Source organism: Crotalus tigris, unplaced genomic scaffold (genome assembly GCF_016545835.1).
Source record: "Crotalus tigris isolate CLP2741 ecotype Arizona unplaced genomic scaffold, ASM1654583v1 scf7180000017666.27876245, whole genome shotgun sequence".
NCBI lineage: Eukaryota > Metazoa > Chordata > Lepidosauria > Squamata > Viperidae > Crotalus > Crotalus tigris.
Genome location: NW_024096551.1, coordinates 3,332,962 through 3,352,421, shown reverse-complemented (window position 1 = coordinate 3,352,421; position 19,460 = coordinate 3,332,962). Strand labels below are relative to the sequence as shown.

Below are 19,460 nucleotides of genomic sequence, written 5' to 3'. Positions count from 1 at the left end.
TTTTTACTGATTTCCAATGTGTACTTCTAATTCCTGGCAAAAAACACCCATTGGGGAAAATGGATTTGCTTAACAACTGCAGTGTTTACTTAATATCACTATGTTCACCTAACAGCTGCCATAAAATAGTCATAACTATGAACCATGTGATGCCATGACTTATGATTGTAATGACTTATGACCATAATTCTGGGCCAATGACCATAACTCAAGGATTATCTGTATTTTTTACAATTTTTCCTGAGATATGAATTTTTATCTTGCTTATGTACTTAGGGTGATTGCAAAGAATCTATTTTATTATTCATTTATCTAAATTTATGCTGGGCATGATTTATAGTTTGGAGAAAATAAATTTTATTTTTGTCTGTAGGGAATTTATCGTTTCTTTTCACCAGGATTACAAGATAAGTACAAGCAGTCACTAGACATGCATTTGAAATCACTACTTGTCCTTGAATCATTTTTATCTTGTATTATAGGTCACTTGGATGCATTTTGTATGAGATGTGTTGTTTGAGTCACGCATTTACTGGTCATAGTTTTTTGTCCATTGTTTTGAAAATTGTAGAGAGCAAAACACCTTCTCTTCCAGACAATTTTCCAAGAGAACTTGATGCTATCCTGCATAGGTGGGTATGTTTGTTTGGATTTTATTTATTTTTTCTATTATATCTTTTGTTAATGTCAATATTGATTCATTTCATATTGTTAATATTTCAGTATGCTGAATAAGAACCCTTCACTGAGGCCATCAGCTGCAGAGATTTTAAGAAGCTCATACATTGATGATCAATTACAGGTATTTGGAATGCCTTCTTAGATGTGCTTAAAAACATAGATTAAAATGTCATTGTATTATACAAAAGTAAAAACTATAAAATATAGTTATAAGTAAGGTTGCTCAGAAATACTGATCAAATTCTTGAGAATTATATCTAAAGTCATTGATCTGTAAGATACTTGATTGAATATTTAATGCAGAAGGATCTGTATTATTACAAGATTGACAGAAGTACTATTTTGTTATGAGATCAACTGTATTTTAGCAGTCTGCATTCATATTCTGAAAATTCTACCTCTAAAAAATTAAAACATTTCATTTTAGATGTTCAAAATTTGGTAGAAATGAAATAAGGGCTATTTGCTATTAATAGTTTAAATTTTCAGAAAGTCAGATAGGTATCTTTCACACACTCCTACACAGAGACAGACAGACAGAGGAGAGAGTCCCATCCTCAATTTTTTTTTTTAAAAAAAAGAACAATTTTAAAATACAGGCACAATTTGTTGATCATTTTCCTTTCTGGGGAGGAAAATGCTTTGGATTTTGATTCCTGGATTTGAATATTTGGAACATCTCCAGAATCATACTACCATACTTTTGTTTAAAGTTCAGATTAGTATTAAGATGATAAGTGGTGGAGAGACCCACTTTATATCAATTAAAATTCTGGGAAACAGAATATCATGGCAATTATACACCACACATTTTAAAAACTCTTTTAAAATAATCTAGAAATACTGTAACAAAAAAAAAAAAAACCAAACAAACCCCAAAGTGACATTTGCAGAACAGATTGCAATTGATTAGAAATAATGGCATTTCTTTTGTATTTCAATCAAGGGCCTTTTTGTCCCCGGTGAAAAATAAGAAAAAAGACTAAAGCAAAACTTATTAGTATTTGCTTCTGTTTCCTAAGACATGTACATGCATCTCTGCAAAAACTCCTAGGCTGCCACTTGCTCTTTAAGCAAGAGTCAGAAGTGTCTGAGGACCCCAGATTTTGCACTTTGCCTTTTTTTGGGCCACTTATTCTGTTCTTCCAGAATAAGAGATGGCAATCCATGGAATCAGAAGGGTACCAAATCCAAGCCTACTCAATCTTCCAGGACTATTTCCCATTAAGCAACCCTCTCCACTCCAGCCTTCAGATATCAGGACAGGACAGGACAGGACATCAACTTGCTTAATTCATCATGGGCAGATTATAAAGCTGGGTTTCATTAGCAAAGTGATGATATCTCACCCCCTGATGACTGAGGATCTCACCCAGTGCTCCAGATGTTAAATGGGAGCAGAGAAAGCAATGGACTCTGCTGAATGTTCCATATAAAATATCCAGTGTCAGAGGCAGCCTGCCATTCAGTACTATGTGTCAATACTATGTGTATATAATATCAGAGGAAAGTCTATTGAGCTACTAATGACTATTAAGTAAAGAGAAATTTGGGCTAGTCAGGCCTTTAGCCTATGTCAGCAGGGATATTCTTTGTAGGTCACCTACCTTGTCCCTTTGCTAAGTGCAGAATCTGCTAGACTTAATGCAATTTATATGAAACATAAAAGGAATTCGCTTTGTAAAAGACCCAGAAGTTATGAAATACTTCCTTATTAAAAAAAAGTAAATTGTTACGATTCCTGTTTTCTGACAGATTATGAAATATAAGCACACAAATGTGATTACAAAGGATTGGAAGTTTAATTCTCAGGAAGAAGCTGATCATATAATAAGTGCTGTGTGAGTATGGGATTCTTGAACTTTACAAAAGCAAATCAAATCAAAACCAAATAAAAAGGAAATTCATTTCCATGAATAGTTCTTAATCTGTAAATAATAATAATAATAATAATAATAATAATAATAATAATAATAATAATAATAATAAAAAGTTGAAAGGGACATTGGAGGTCATCTAGTCATCTGCTCAGGCAGGAAACCCTATACCATTTCAGACAAATGGCTGTCCAGTCTCTTCTTAAAAACTTCCAGTGTTGGAGCATTCACCGCTTCTGGAGGCAGGTTGTTCCACTGGTTAATTGTTCTAACCGTTAGAAAGTTTCTCCTTAGTTCTAGGTTGCTTCTCTCCTTGATTAGTTTCCATCCATTGCTTCTTGTCCTGCCTTCAGATGCCTTGGAAAATAGCTTGACTGCCTCTTCTTTGTGGCAGCCCATGAGATATTGGAACACTGCTATCATGTCCCCCCCTCGTCCTTCTCTTCATTAAACTAGACGTACCCAATTCCAACAGCCTTTCCTTATATGCTTTAGCCTCCCCTAATCATCTTTGTTGCTCTTCTCTGTACTCTTTCTAGAGTCTCAACATCTTTTTTACATCGTGGTAACCAAAACTGGATGCAGTATTCCAAGTGTGGCCTTACCAAGGCATTGTAAAGTGGTATTAATACTTCACGTGATCTTCATGATATCTGTTGCTGCTTCCTTCAAGAAAATTCTTTACAGAAATTTCAGGCATTAACAAAGGCCATCAATTAATTTGCAATAACTGACACATATTTCTATATTAATATAAACTGTATGTTCTATTTGCATTATTTATGCATTAAACTAATTTGAATACTATTAAAAGCAGGGCTTTTTTTCTCATAGAACACCCAGAACAAAGTTCTGGCACCTTTTTTGGATGGAACCTTGTAGGGTAGGCAAGGCGGGTTGTATGACGTGTGAGTTCTGGCATCTTTTTTTTTTTTTTAGAAAAAAAGCACTGATTGTATCAAAATACAATTGTATAATAATTAATAAAGTAATTAAACTCATATCCCTTTGAGTTTTACTTGGATCTGGAATTGGGTTTTCTTCTAATCCTACTTTACTTCCATTCCATTAATTATCAATTACTGCTTCATTCTACAGTGCAATCATTTCTTTTTTAGCTTCCTTGTTTTTTGGAAGCAACATCTTCAGTGTTAATATGTTACACTTTTCTTCCAAGATAGGTGTATATCACTGAAAATCTGACCATAGTATTATTTGGTTTGCTAATAAGTAGCAAACAAGCAAAAATTTCACTTTAGTGGCAACTTAGCTGACCTATATAGTGCATTTCTGTTCTAGTCTTTTGCTTGCTTTCATCTCTAACATTAACCCTAACCCTTATTTTCTATTGTTTGCTGCCAAATTATATATTATCTCTTTATTTATCAATCTTGGCAAATTTAAGATGTGGGAAGTTCAATTCCCAGAATTCCCAATATGACTGGCTGGGAATTCTGAGATCTGAAGTTTACAAACTTCAGATCTCAGTTTCCAAGCTTGATAAACATTGTAATATAGAATCCCTCTCTCTTTCCAACCCTGATGTTTTAAATGCAACAACATTTAATCTGATCAGAATTTAGGTACTATTGTAGCAATTCTAAATCGTTAAATCCAATAGTATTGTCATAGAGATTTGGCTACTACAAGAACTGCTGTAGAGCTAAATAATAAAATACTTTTTCCTATTTTGAAAGAGCAATTTGCATCAAGTAAATATGGCATCACAGAACTAGCAGAGATTCCTTAACCTATCCCAGTTTTCTGATGGATACATAAGCATTTAGGATGTAGCAACAGGAAGCACCTGCATGTTACTGCTTTTTAAAGACATCTTTAAACAAGATGTGGCCCATATACCACTGTATGAATAAAAGTGAAACAATGGCTTCTTTAAGGGACAGTCAACAGATAGAGAGTGCTGATCTTAGACTTGAAGGACTCTTGACCACTTTGATGCTAAGTAGTCCATATCACTGTTGGATTACTAGATTTCAGGATAGCCAGGAACAATCTCTACTCAATCAAAATTGTATATCAATTGCAACTTTGTGGAAATATCAGTTTATACTATAGGTGTATCAATTTTGGATCATGAACTGCCATTCTCAAGAATGAATGTTATAATCCCCAAATAACAAAAGTCCTCAGAATCTCTTTGAAATCTAGCCATGTCAGTTCAGTCAGGGAGTCTACTGTGCATCAGGATGGCTGATTCACTAACAGGATCTTCATTGTCTCCTGATTATCCAGATCAATGTGTATATCTTTAATGAATAAAGTCCATTATAGGGAATCAGAAAATGTAGATAATTTGTGAGCTGTTGCAACAGGTTTACAGCTCCATTATATGGAATAACAGATGTATTTATTTATTAAACAAATATATATGACCAACCAACTGAAACACAGATGATAATAGGTGAGTGTAGTGACATCCTGCTAGGCTTGCTTAGTAATATCAGCTAACCTCTTATCTATTAGAAAAGTGTGTTTTGTTTTCTGAATCTAGGACAAATTGCAGTTCAGTAGGACTAGCATTACAGTCCTCATATGGATTTGGATTTCATATGTAAAAAAGGGGAGAAAGGATTTATTATACCTGCATGAATCTGTTCTCTCTGAGCAAATCTACCTTTCCTTTTCTATTGTATCTTCTTTGTCTCACAAAATGACAAAAGCAAACACAAAGGAAGAAACTTTTTTTTTCTTATGATTCATTGAACAACAGAAATTCTTAAACACATGGTCATAATCTCTCTAATTTCAGTCTATTTTTTAATAATCCTCAAAACAGATGTAGGTTTGGGATTTATCAAGAGCTATGGTTGCATTCTCATTTCAGCCCTCTTCCTCATTCCACCAATTCTTGAGAGATAATAGTTAAATTTATCCCTGACCAGCACTTCCAAGCTTCTACCTTTAGATAGCTCAAAGCAGTTCCTATCCATATAGACAAAGAAAGCTTTGTTCCTGTTACTCACAACCATGAACAATAGCCCATTAGAGGTCTTTGTTGCTTTCTGAACTTGGTTATTTTCTTGCAGACATTTCATTACTCAGATTAGGTAACATCAGTTATAATAAGGAGTGGGGTTTCCTCTCAGTTTATATTCGAGTGACTGGCCCTATCTGTGTTGGTGGGGGTAGTCTTAGACCAGTGGTTCTCAACCTTTTTAATGCCGCGACCCCCCAACCGGTCGTAAGTCGAGGACTACTCAACCGGTCGTAAGTTGAGGATTACTCAACTGGTGCAGCACCGTTTGCAGAATGGGACTTTGGGCGGGCTCAGCAGGGCAGAGACAGCCTGGACAATTCCTATTGGCTTTTGAAAGCCAATAGAATTAGACTCTATTCAAGAGAGTCTATTCTATTGGCTTTCCAAAGCCAATAGAATAAAAGGGAGTAGCACAGCTAAAGAAAAGGGGAAAAAATGGCGGACTGCGTTGTTTGGCGACCCCCTTGAAATGGTCGTTCGACCCCAAATAGGGTCCCGACCCACAGGTTGAGAACTACTGTCTTAGACACTCTTTGCTTGGGCTGTTTACTGTTTGGCAGTTTCTGGATTAGGGTATTGTTTACTTGATTGTTGGTCTGATGTTAATCTTGAGGTTAATCTATGCTCCTCTGGGTGCTAATTGGTGGTATAGGAGTGCTTAAGTCTTTTTGTTCACTTTTTTGATTTGCTGATTGTTTCTTTTGCATAGTCTATAGATATTATTTATGTCTATTTGTTCATTGATGACTAACTTGTCAGAGTGTCAGATTTCTAAAAATTCCCTAGTGTTTTTGGACTTGGCTTGGTTTAGGATGATCACAGTTTACCAATTGAAACTATGGTCAAGTCTGTCCAAAGAGTTTTCAAAATGATTTCTAACCGCTTCTTCATTTTCATGAATGCATTCTGCCAGTTTTTTGCCTATTTGTCCTTCTTAGTGATTGTTGCAGTCATTACACTATTTGTTGAAGATTATTCTTGTTTTTCCTTCTGGAGTTGCTGGGTCTTTTGGTTTGCTTAGGATCTTTTGGAGAGTTTTGGTTGGCTTCTGTGCTATGCTGATTCTATGTGGTTTTATTAGTTGGTGCTTTCTGAGATGTTGGTGTATATCAGTGTTATTCTTTTTAGGGCACAATAAGCAACCCAACATAAAGGACTGGTTTTTCAACGTAAGATTATCTGGCATCTCAAATCTTGATTCTTAATATCTCCTAACATCTTTACTATATAGCTCAAAGCAATTAATATAATGGTCCAGTGTACACTTTTTTTTTTATTATTATTGAAATTTTTCAAAAGTTTTACAAGTAAGAATCCACCCCCCCCTCCCCAACCACCCCACCCCCCCCCCGACTTCCCAGAACTGAATATAGGATTATTTAACAAATATTTTAAAAATAACATTTACAACTTATAAATAATTATATAAAATAATAGTAATAATATCACATAATAATAATATATATATAACATGAACATTTAAAATGAATAATATATACTAAAAAAAAAAAAAAAGAAGAGAGAGAGAGAAAGAAGAAAGAAGAAAATAGACGAAGAATAAAGCATATATATATAAAAAAAAAAAAAGAGAAAAAAAAATATATGAATAATAATACGTAAAAAATGTATATATAAAGAAAAAGAAGAAAGAAAGAAAGAAAAAACAATCATTACAAATTATAAAAAGGCTAAATAATATTTTTCCATATCCAGATTTTGTTGTATAAAATTTATCCATTTTTCCCATACCGCAAAAAAATTTTCTTGAGATTGCTCCTTTAAGAAAGCCGAAATCTTTGCCATTTCTGCCAAATACGAAACTTTATGAAACCATTCTTGTAAAGTAGGCAAAGATTCCTTCTTCCAATATTGTCCTATTAACAACCTAGCGGCTGTAATCAAATTTAACATCAATATAACCTCCTTAGCATCACAGTCAATAACAATACCTAGTAAAAATAATTGCGGAGTAAATTTTACCCTTCTTTTAAAAATTCTTTGAATATTCCACCATATCTTAATCCAAAAAGCTTTTATATGCTTACACGTCCACCAAATATGGTAATAGGTAGCATCCAAATATCCACATCTCCAGCATTTCGGCTGTAGATTAGGGTACATAATGGACATTTTCTTTGGGTCAAGGTGCCATCTATAAAACATCTTATAAAAATTCTCTCTTAAATTTTGCGCTTGTGTGAATTTAACATTTCTTATCCAAATAAGTTCCCAAGTATCCATTGAAATCGTTTCACCAATATTCTGTGCCCATTTAATCATACAATCTTTAACTAGTTCAAGTTCTGAATCTAATTCCACTAAAACCCCATAAACTCTCTTAATATGGGTTGGCCTTTGATCTCTTACTTGTTTTAAAAAAATTTCATCTTCTCTAAGCCAGCCCATTTTACAATCCATCTTCCATCTATCCACTATTTGTCTATATTGGAACCATGAATAAGTTAAGTTTTCATGTGTTAATTCTTCCAAAGATTTTAACTGCCAGTCTTGGCCATCCCATCTTAGTAACTGTACGTAAGAGACCTTGTCCATATTTACCCCTTTCCTTATACCTTCTATGGCATGCCGAGGTATAGCCCATAATGGTATTTTGAAGTCACTTTTATAATACTTTCTCCACACTCTTAGCAAAGAGTTTCTTATAATATGAGACTTAAAAACCCAATCCACTTTTTTATTAAATATTAAATAGGCATGCCATCCAAAAAGTAGGTCCCAGCCTTCCAAATGAAGTATTTCTGTATTTGTTAAATTCACCCAGTCGCTAATCAATGTCAATACTACAGCATCATAATACAATTTCATATTTGGTACCTTGAGTCCACCTCTCTCACGAAAATCTTGCATTATTTTAAGTTTCACCCTTGGTTTTTTCCCTGTGTCCAGTGTACACTTCATAATCAATAGTCTTCTGTTTAAACTGCAAAGCTAGAATCTTTATGATACATTGGATAATGAGGTCAAAAAAAGATAATGTCATCAGTATGGTTTTTCATTTCTTATGTAATTATTAAAGCTTCAAGGGTACCCCTTTGTTCTTTTTATTTTTAAAAAAAATTAATATCAGTCATGTCAAATGAAATGAGTTCAAAGTTCTTGATTTACATAATTTAATTATAAATGAAGCAAAGTATTAAAAATTAATACAATTAGAGTCTTCCTTTTGTTAATGTATCATGCATCTTAATTGTATCTTTTCATTTGTTGGCAGTTCTACTACTCTGTTGATAATTAGAACACTATTATAAACAAGTATGTTTAAGCACAATAAACAAACTATATGAATAAATTGACGATTCAGCACTATTTTTTTAAAAAAATGAATATCTTTTTAAATTAGTACTTTTATGATTTCATTTTGTGACAATAAATTCAGTTCATTTTAAGTGTGTTGATTCTCAATAACATTAATGAGACCAATTCAAACCATTACTAACTTGCTCCTTTGATGTCAGGTCATTCAATCTGTCTCCAACCATAACAACAAACTGGAGAGAACCAGTTCCATCTCACAGGGTTGTTGTGGGGAAGATAAGAGGAAAAAGTATTAAGTATGTGTGTGTGAATGAGAGAGAGGGGGGAGGGAGGGAGGGGGAGATAGATGATAAGATAAATTATTTGTGGTTTATTCAAAAAAATTGTGACAATGGATTAATGATCTGTTGAATTTTACCAACAAGCACTTAAATCCAACAAAATATATAACATTCAGAGTAATAAAATTTATTAATTCTAATAGAATTCTAAAACCTTTTGGAGATCATGGAGCCTGCAATCTCACACACTCATACTGGAGTGAGGCTTATGATACAATAAAATACAGTACAGTACATTGTAATATAATACATACCTTTACTTTTTTTCTTGATAGAGGTTGTGCTTTTGTTATGGACCTGGAGTTAAACTCGCATTCCGTATAACAATTTGTGTTAGATGGAAAAAATCTGGGAAATCTTCCGGGGGAGGTGGGACAGAGATTTTTTGTTGTTGTTGTATGTGAATTTCCTTTAACACATGACATAAGGTATATTTTTGTGAACTTTTGAATTTCCTTTAAGACATGACATAAACTTCTCTTTCCAGCTTGATATCACTAACTGCCTTCTTGCTTCTAATTTTCTATTTCAATTTTATTATTTTTCCTAAATTTTAGACAGAAAAAGGTACATCTCCAAACTCTGAGGGCCATATCTGAAGTGCAGAAAATGACACCACGTGAACGGATGCGATTGCGGAAATTAAATTTAGCTGATCAAACAGCACAAAAGCTAAAGTAAGTAAACGCTTATTTATAATTTTATCAAAAGCATTTATAATCCGAAAGTGATGATTTGTTATACTCAACCATTATATTTCCCTCTTGTAAATTTTATATATAGTATCTTTTGCTTTTTAATTCTGAAAAAGGAAGCTAACAGAGAAATTATTTATTACAGTATTCTAGTCCTTTGGGTCCCTCAGATACTGATATAATTAATGGAATAACTATTTAGTTGCTTTCAGAATACTTTTTTCATCACTGTTACCACTTGTTTGGACAGCTATTATGACTACACAATATCATGCAGTTTTCTGTCTATTTGGTTGTATACATATTTCAAAGCCCTATAAATGGGAGAAATAGGGCAAAAATAGCAACTTGCAAAATAGTAAAATATATAGAATTTGTGTGTATTTATAATTAAAGCCTATTTTATTAGAACTACAGATATGTCACAATTATTTTAAATTTGAATAATGCAGTATTTAATTTAGATCATATTATAAATTGATACCAGGTTGTCTTTAACGTGATCCAAAATTCAGTTAATGCGAGACTAGGGTTTTGAAAGAAAAAACAGGTTCAATTCCAAGCTGGAAATAAAACACTGGAAATAAAATGGAGGCTGATTAGGAAAGAAGGTTTCTGTTTATTGATGATGAACAGAATCAACAACAGTATGTAGTTCAGGGACATCTGACAAAATTGCTTAGTGATTGGATGGATCTTTATGGGGCTCTGAGACTTTGAAGTGGAAATGTTTCTGGGTTGTGCAATGAGGTGGGTTTTTGTGTCTTTTGCTAGTCTGAAGAGGGTGTTAATCTTTTTATGTCCTAAAGATCATGTCCTGTCCTTAGATTTTGGGTAGGGGAATGTAAATTCTTAATCCTATCAGCTGTGGGGGCTGAAGAAATTTTGTTTATGAATATATTGGCCCAGTCCTTCTTAATAGATACAAAATATCCATCTCTGAAGACTTGAGGCTTCTGCTTGAGGCTATTAAAAAGACTCTGGCTGCTTTCTGCCTTCGTTAAGATTTTTTTCTCTCCATTTCTCCTTTGGGGGAAATATTCTATCCTGCCTATTCTTAATATTAAGAATAAGGAATATTTTAATCTGGGGGGGAGGCTTCCTACAAAGGCATGTGCAATTGAAGCTAGTGAATGCACAGTTGCAGTTGGCAATTTAGACAAGTTTAAAAAAGAAAAGTTTCATTAGAACAGACATGTCAAACACAAGACCCATGGCCCGCATCTGGCCCACGATTGGCTGATATTTGGCCCGTGGGGATGTCCCGGAGATGGAGAGGGACTGGCCCCTGCCACCTTGGCTCCGGCCCCGCCCAGCCTGGCAGCTCCCAAGGCACGTGCACAGGAGGCGGTGAGTGCACTGAAGTTGACATTGTCCGGCAGCAGGGAATGTGTAGTCTGTTGTGAATATCAGGCTGGCCCTACAGCAGCAGCACTGTTGTAGCACTGGCAGCATGGGAGTCTGGGCAAGTAATGCGGACCACCAGACATGCCTACTCCATCCCATCTTTTTTTTGTTGGAGAGCATCTCTTCAGCCCCCTCATGGGTCTTGCCCTTGGCCCATGGATGGAGTGCATTCCCCTTGTGCACCTTGATACCCACTGCAGCCATGGCTGCCAGCCGCTCACTCCAGCCATGGCTGCCAGGTCCATTAGGCCACCGCCCAGAGCTGTAGGCCCGTCCAACACGAAGGAAGCAAAGCGGTCATCTAGGATAAGAGTCTCCAACCTTGACAACTTTACAACTTGTGGACTTCAACTCCCAGAATTCCTCAGCCAATAGTTCTTGGCAGCTATGCTGGCTGAGGAATTCTGGGAGTTGAAATCCACCAGTTATAAAATTGTCAAGGTTGGAGACCCCTGGGCTAGGAAGTCCCAAGTAGAGGTGGTAGAGCATGCCCAGGGCCAGCAGACAAAAGGCCATCCCAAATGGAGAAAGCTGGATCCTCATCGGCGCCATGGTTGCTCAGCCCCAGTAGAGATGGGGAATCATGCAATCTTGGCTGGGCTTGGGCAGCCATGGCATCAATGGGGATCTGGCTTTCCCCACTTGGGATGACCTTTTGCTTGCTGGCCGTGGGTATGCTCTACCGTCTCTACTCAAGCTTCCTAGCCGGCTGCTTCACCTCCTTTGTGCTGGGCAGGCTTGTAGCTCCAGGTGGCGGTCTAATGGACCTACGTGAGCTGCTGGTGGTGCCGGCCTGAGGTGGGGCCAAGGTGTGTCAGGTGCCTGAGGGGAACAGGCTCCACGCACGGGCTAAGGGCAAGTCATTCTGCTAGATTTCAGAATTAACAGATCAATGTATTTATATTTCTTTGTCATGCCAATTTATATTCCATTCTTGCACAATAAATGTTTTCTAAAAATCATTTGAAATGCTACAATTTGCAATTGATACCAGTATTCTCCTTTCAGACAGTTGGCTGAAGAAAAATATCAAGAAAATCTTAAAAGAATGCAAGAACTTAGATCCCGTAATTTTCACCAAATTAATATAGATGTACTTCATGTAAGTACTGATTCTACCTTTTTCATTTTTCTAAAAATTTACAGTGAATTTCTATAATATTTTATCTTATTCATAGTATGGATAGTTGATATAGTAGAGAAAGTAATAATTAATCTTGTATATGTGAGTTTTCAAAAAACATTTAAGAGTATAAATTATAGTACTCTTTAGTCCTTAGTTTATAAAAGCACTATATACTTTAAACTCATTTATGAAAGTAGTTAGAACAAATTAATTTAAAACTAACTGAAAATGAATTATGTTTATGCATATTATATCTTAATTTAATGAATATCATAAAGCCAATATTTATTCTAAATTATTTTGGGATCACTTTATAATTTATTATTTTGCACAAGTGAAACATACTATATGTGGCTAACATTATTTGTTAATTATACTAATTTAGTTTTTCCAAAACAGTGTGCTTCCTCCTATAAAAATTCTCAATTTCTCCTAAGATGCTCCAAAGAAAATATTATATTAATCCAATTCCAATAACATGATTTGATATGATATAAACAGTTTTGCTGGCTTTGGGGTTCCATTAGCTTTATGTATTTAAAAAACTCATAAGAAATTTTTTTTTAAAAGCCATTCTTCATAGAAAATCCCATTGGTTCTAGTCAGAATATATTAAGTAAGTTATGGCCAAATTATGATCCTACTTTTGTCTTTTTTTAATTGCTTTAAATAAGGAAACTGATCAAGACCGTTCAGAACACATTAAATCCCAGCCTGTCATTGCACTGGACTATTTTTCCATAGGATGCAGTAACGAAAGGAACAGTGATACAGTAGCCAGACTGCGTGAATCTGATCCAACAGAGCATGGTAAGAACTATAAGTATATATTTTCATTTCTCTGTGTCATTAAAATATTATGAGATGCAACTAACTTTTGTAAGGAAAATAGTCAAATTTTAAGTATTTAAGAAAAATGAAACAATTGTTCTAAAATAACTAGACCCATGTGCATTTTCTATGTGAAATAATTCATCTTATGTGTATATTGAGCATATTTTTCATAGTGCTGGAGGTCTGAAGCAGTTAATCCATTAAAGATCAATAGGACACCCATAGATTTCCAGTTGAAACTGTCCAGAGAGGAGTCAGTCTATGAAGTTAACTAGTGCATACTATATCTATTGCTTCAGTGCTGGAGTGCAACTCCTTTGGCATAAATTAAACAGTAGAAAGAAAATTCTATAGGCTATTAATAAACTTTGTTAAAAACTAGGCTAAGTCTAAGACACTTTGCTGGGCAAATATTTAACTAACATTGTGTTCTGTTTTAAAACTTTCAATCTAATATGAGAGAAGTTAACAATTTTTTGCTTGTTGGGACCACATTTAACTTTTGGCATCTTCTGAGAGTTGTAGAAAGTTGGGCAATTATGCAAAGTGGCAAAGACTGCATTATGAACATGCAAAGGGTTGACATCAGATTTTGCAGGCATAGGACTTTGGGGCCCACTTTGTTTTTAAATTGGTTTAGGACTTAAAATATACACTTTGTGTTTCCTTTATCAAAATGTTTGGGAGGCAAATACTTAGGCATGATTAGAAAAGGGTCTAGAAATAATCTTTTTAAATAACTCATCATTGACAATATGGTTTTCTGATGGGATTAACTTGAATGAGTGATACTTATCAAAAGCAAATATTCAGGTTGAATTCCATATAAAAAATCAAGGATTTCTTAATCAGACATAAACTAATTTTGAACCCAGCTGAATAAATGGATACAGATAAGAAATCAGAGGTAGATCAACCTAAAAAGTTGACACCAAAGAAGAAGATGTGGCTGAGGTGTCCATACAGGAATGTGCTATTTTATCTAAAATAGAGATTAAGACTATTAAAAAGGGTCTAGAAACCACAAAGGACTTCAAGAACTGCAACAGCTTGTGAATGCAGTGTATCCAATTCTCTCCTACTTTATCTTTACAATATTGCATTACAATGATCTCTTTATGAAAATATAGCATGTGTTTGCTGCTATGTGTTTCTTTTATGTGAAAGTTATATACAGGTAATCACTTTGTATAGCTTTCAAATGCTGCAAGGAAAATCTATAGCTGTTATTTGATTGAGGAATTTATTGTGTGCTTTATGTTAATCTAAAGTTTATGATGTATTTAATAGTTTTGTGATACTTTTATAAAATCTGGAGGATAACAAATGAAGCTGTATTACCTAATTCATCTGAGAAGTATTAGCCTTCCTTGATTGTGTGTCCTAAAATACTAAGCAACTGTTCCCAAAACAAATATTGAATAGGCAGGAATAAGAGTAAATGAAGTGGAAAAAGGTTCTCCAGAAAGCAGTTAATTCAGGAGTGTGCTTTGATAACTTTGTTCAAAACCAGACTTCAACATGGCTCTTGCTAAACCAAATCATGAACTACACCTGATCAAATGTACATCAAAATTTAATTGAGATATAAATGCTTTTGGCCATATCACATTGTTTCCAGTAGACCACTTAAGTAAATATTCATGCTGATTGGAGTATAGGGATCAAATCAATGAACACTTAGGACACAAGGAGAAAAAAATGCAAATAAATAGGAACATGAAACTTGAGTAATATTCAAGTTCTGTCTGATTTTGGCTGTTTTCCCACAAAACTGGGCAAGAGGTAATATAAACATAGAAGCAATAAGTATCTTCTGTGATTGTCTCCAGATTTTTGAGAAATGTTCTGTTAGAGTTAGGTTAATTGTGCAAATTCTCGAAAAGAAATGCTTCAGAAACAAGTATTTCTGTAGTTGCTACTCAAGCCTAGAAAAAGAAGTATCTGGTTTAAGAGTTTGAACAGAATGCTGCAAATTTGTTTCCATGCATCCAGTTTTGGTCACCACGATGTAAAAAAGATGTTGAGACTCTAGAAAGAGTACAGAGACTGTCCACTACAATGGCTGTCCACTCTCTTCTTAAAAACTTCCAGTGTTGGAGCATTCACCACTTCTGGAGTCAGGCTGTTCCACTGATTAATTGTTCTCACTGTCAGGAAGTTTCTCCTTAGTTCTAGGTTGCTTCTCTCCTTGATTAGTTTCCACCCGTTGCTTCTTGTCCTGCCTTCAGGTGCTTTGAAAAATAGCTTAATTCCCTTTTCTTTATGGCAGCCCCTGAGATATTGGAATACTGTTATCATGTCCCCCTTTGTCCTTCTCTTCGTTAAACTAGACATACCCAATTCTAGCAACCGTTCCTTATATGTTTTAGCCTCCAGTCCCCTAATCATCTTTGTTGCTCTTCTCTGTACTCTTTCTAGAGTCTCAACATCTTTTTTACATCGTGGTGACCAAAACTGGATGCAGTATTCCAAGTGTGGCCTTACCAAGGCATTGAAGAGTGGTATTAATACTTCACGTGATCTTGATTCTATCCCTCTGTTAATGCAGCCTAGCACTGTGTTGGCCTTTTTGGCAGCTGCAGCACACTGCTGGCTCATATTTAGGTGATTGTCTACTAGGACTCCGAGGTCCCTCTCACAGTTACTACTATTGAGCATGGTGCCACCTATGCTGTACTTGTGCATTTGGTTTTTCTTGCCTAAATGTAGAACCTTGCTTTTTTCACCATTGAATTTCATTTTGTTAGTTAGTGCCCAGTGTTCAAGTCTGTCCAGATCCTTCTGTATCTTAAGCCTGTCTTCTGGAGTGTTGGCTATTCCTGCCAGCTTGGTGTCGTCTGCAAATTTGATGAGTTCCCCATCTATCCCTTCATCCAAATCGTTGATGAAGATGTTGAAGAGCACTGGGCCCAGAACAGAGCCCTGGGGCACCCCACTACACACTTCCCTCCATATAGATGCAGTTCCATTGAGGACCACTCACTGAGTACGGCCGGTCAGCCAGCTATGGATCCATCTGGTGGTGGTTCTGTCTACCCCACATTTTTCTATCTTATCAAGTAGTAGGTTGTGATCTACTTTATCAAATACCTTACTGAAGTCCAAGTAAATTATGTCCACAGCATTCCTCTGATCCACTAATTTTGTCACTTGGTCAAAGAATGCAATAAGATTTGTCTGGCATGATCTATTTTTCACAAACCCATGTTGGCTTTTAGTAATGACTTTGTTTGCCTCTAGGTGTTCGTTGATTCGTTGTTTGATTATCTTTTCCAGGATCTTCCCAGGTATTGAGGTCAGGCTGATAGGTCGATTTTGAAATACTATTGTGGAATATATTTGTACAGCACTATAATTTAGCTTACAGTAGGTGCAGAATATTAGATAGATTTTTTTTACTGTAGCATAAAAGTATTATTTCTAACCAAATAAATATTTATCTTCCAACAAGAAATAAAAGGCATCATTTGATCACACAGCCTAGAGCTTGCTCAAACCCAATGATTTATTATTATTGGATTTGGCTTTTCGTTCTATCCCCTACCTAACATTTTCCCTCAAAGTATATTTGCATTCCATCTCTCTTTAATATGACTCACTTTTGTTCTTGAGAGGAAATGTAAGAGGTCAGGGTCAAAAACTAAACTGACAGGAACGAATCAGCAAATATGCAAAATGATACATATACCACCCAAGGCTGCCTAAAATGAAAGAAATAATTTATTAAGTGCAGATGAATATATGCTAATAAAAAATGTAATGAGACTATTTATATTAACTGAGGATCATTTCTTACTATATCAGGCAGCTGTGTTATGGAGATTTATTCTTTTCAGAAAATTCCCAAACAATTTTAACTCCCGTCTGACTGAAACCAAGGCAAACCATGACTGCAGAATCCAACTGTTAAGTTATCTACTGCTAAGCAAGAGTGCTTTGCAGCTGCCAGCAAACCTTGACATGCTGTCATTTCTATTCACTTCAGTAGCTTAGTGCATATATTGTCCACAAATCAACATCCAGGCTCAGCACAGAATTCAGAAGCTAGCCTAAAGCAAGAATAAAATGAGCTTTTACAGTTGTTCAAAGAAAGTGCCTTGATTTATTAATTCATAGATAACTTAATAAAATTCAAGTATCAAATGCCTTTAGTTTGTATTTTACCTGCAAAAGTGGATGAGTGGCAGTTGGAGCCATACTTAGGGAGTGCTCCATATGCAATTCCTTTACAATACATTGAAGACTGGGTTAGGAGACGTTTAGCATTCATGATTGCATAAGCACCTGGAATACCCATTTTTCTTTTTAAAAATGGTTTATTTAGAGGAGGAGTTTGGCAACAGATAGTAGAACAACTTGCAACAAATTCCATTTTGCTTTAAGGCATGAGAAGGATTAATTTCCTGCTACACCTCTTGATACATGATATTCTTTGATTGGGCTTTTATATTGTTTTAGTGTAATCCCAATCAGTTGCTGACACATTTTTAATCCTATTCTCTTTTGTGAAGTCCTTGGTGTTCCCGAGCTTGGTCGTATTCTTGCAGATGTCTCATTACCAAAATAGATAACTTCATCAGGAGCACCTCACAGTTCAACCCTGGGCTATAAATATTTCCTTCTATTGATTTTCTCTAGTAAAATCAAGTAAAATCAAGAAATGAAGGGAGAATTCTCTGTGGACATTCAAGCCGTCAATTAGATTAAAATACATTAATACCATGTTTCCCTGAAAATAACACCTGGTCTTATTTTATTTTTATTTTGCCTCCAAAAGAGGCACCAGGTCTTATTTTCGGGGGATGTTTTTTTCTACTCATCTCACGGTAACAGCCCCGCCCAGCCTGCCTACTTCTTCTGTGGCCAAAGAAGCAGTTGCATTCTGCAGCTGAGAATGGAACTCTGGCCTGCATTTTGCAGTCAGAGGCTCCAGAGGCCTTCTGGAAAGGCCCCTGACTGCAAATTGCAGGCCGGAGCTCCATTTTCAGCTGCAGAATGAAACTGCTTCTTCGGCCGCAGAAGAAGTGGTCCAGCGAGGCAAGTGTCGATCCATGGAAGGCCTGGCTGCAATGGTAATCTCCATCCCCCACCCCTGCCCTAGCTTGATTTTTAGGCATGCACCTTGCCCCAAAACTAGGGCCTATTTTTGGGGTAGCGCTTATATTAAGCCAACCCCTCAAAATCAAACTAGGGCTTATTTTTGTGGTAGGTCTTACTTTCAGGGAAACACAGTATTGGCATTATGGGGTGAGAGAAAAGGTCCTTAGTAAACTTAAGATTTTTACTCATTATATCCAATTTGTGCTCATGTAACCTTTTTCTCTCTGATGAACAAGGCTTTAGTTCCTTGCCTAAGAGAGTATATGATAAATCCTATTCCAGCTAGCAACTTTCTTTAAGGCAGATCAAATGCTATTTAGATATTCTTTGAAAATGTTCAAGGAACTTCCAAGAGGGAAGAGCAAAACTCAGCAACTACTTGCTTTTCTGAGAACAAATATGAAAAAGACTGCTTTATACTCTCACATCTATTCTTGAGCAAAGTTTAAGAGGAAGGAAAGATTTAACATGGTTTTGTTCACTTTCCTGCATATTCACTGAGTACTTTAAAAAATCCACCACATATTAATACAGTTCCCCTATTATTAAGAGGTTGAATCTGTTATTTTTAGAATGGTCATACCACACCTGTGTTTCAATAGATATGAAATAAGGAGGGCAAGGGTATCACCACTGTTCTTATAGGTAATGTTTTTAGGGGTAAACAAAAGTAAATTAAAATAAAAATCTAAGAATTTAATTTTTGAATTCCTTAAATGATCTTTTTAAAAGGATTTTGGAACTCCTCAATCTCAAAAAGTTGATACCAAAAAAGAAGATCTGGTTGAGATGTTCATGCAGGAACTTGCTATTTTATTTAATAGATTAAATCTATTACCCAGAATATTAATGGGGCAAATGCCCCATCTAAGCGTAAAAAACTATTTCATTACCTAAGGAAACACAATGTCAATATAACTTGCCTTCAAGAAATACATATCAAGAAACAAGATAAGAAATAGGAGGAATTATATCTGTTGGTTAAAAAAGAACAATGGACTTGTAATATATATAAAACCCCAATTTAAACCTAAGTTACTTTTATTAGATGAATATGGTAGATTTATAATAGTAGAAATTGAACATAATGGAATAAAATCAATAGTAGTTAGACTTTATGTG

The 19,460-nt window shown here is 35.4% G+C and overlaps 1 protein-coding gene across 3 annotated transcripts in view; it reads left to right on the top strand.

Annotated features, from left to right (window-relative positions):
- Positions 1-19,460, top strand: part of NEK11 (NIMA related kinase 11) — a 101,434-nt gene that overhangs the window by 51,262 nt on the left and 30,712 nt on the right. For all 3 annotated transcript variants that reach the window (XM_039336230.1, XM_039336231.1, XM_039336229.1), the window contains exons 7-12: positions 483-632; positions 724-802; positions 2,437-2,522; positions 9,731-9,850; positions 12,284-12,377; positions 13,076-13,211. In XM_039336230.1, the coding sequence (XP_039192164.1) occupies positions 483-632; positions 724-802; positions 2,437-2,522; positions 9,731-9,850; positions 12,284-12,377; positions 13,076-13,211 (665 nt within the window). The remainder of the gene's footprint in view (positions 1-482; positions 633-723; positions 803-2,436; positions 2,523-9,730; positions 9,851-12,283; positions 12,378-13,075; positions 13,212-19,460) is intronic.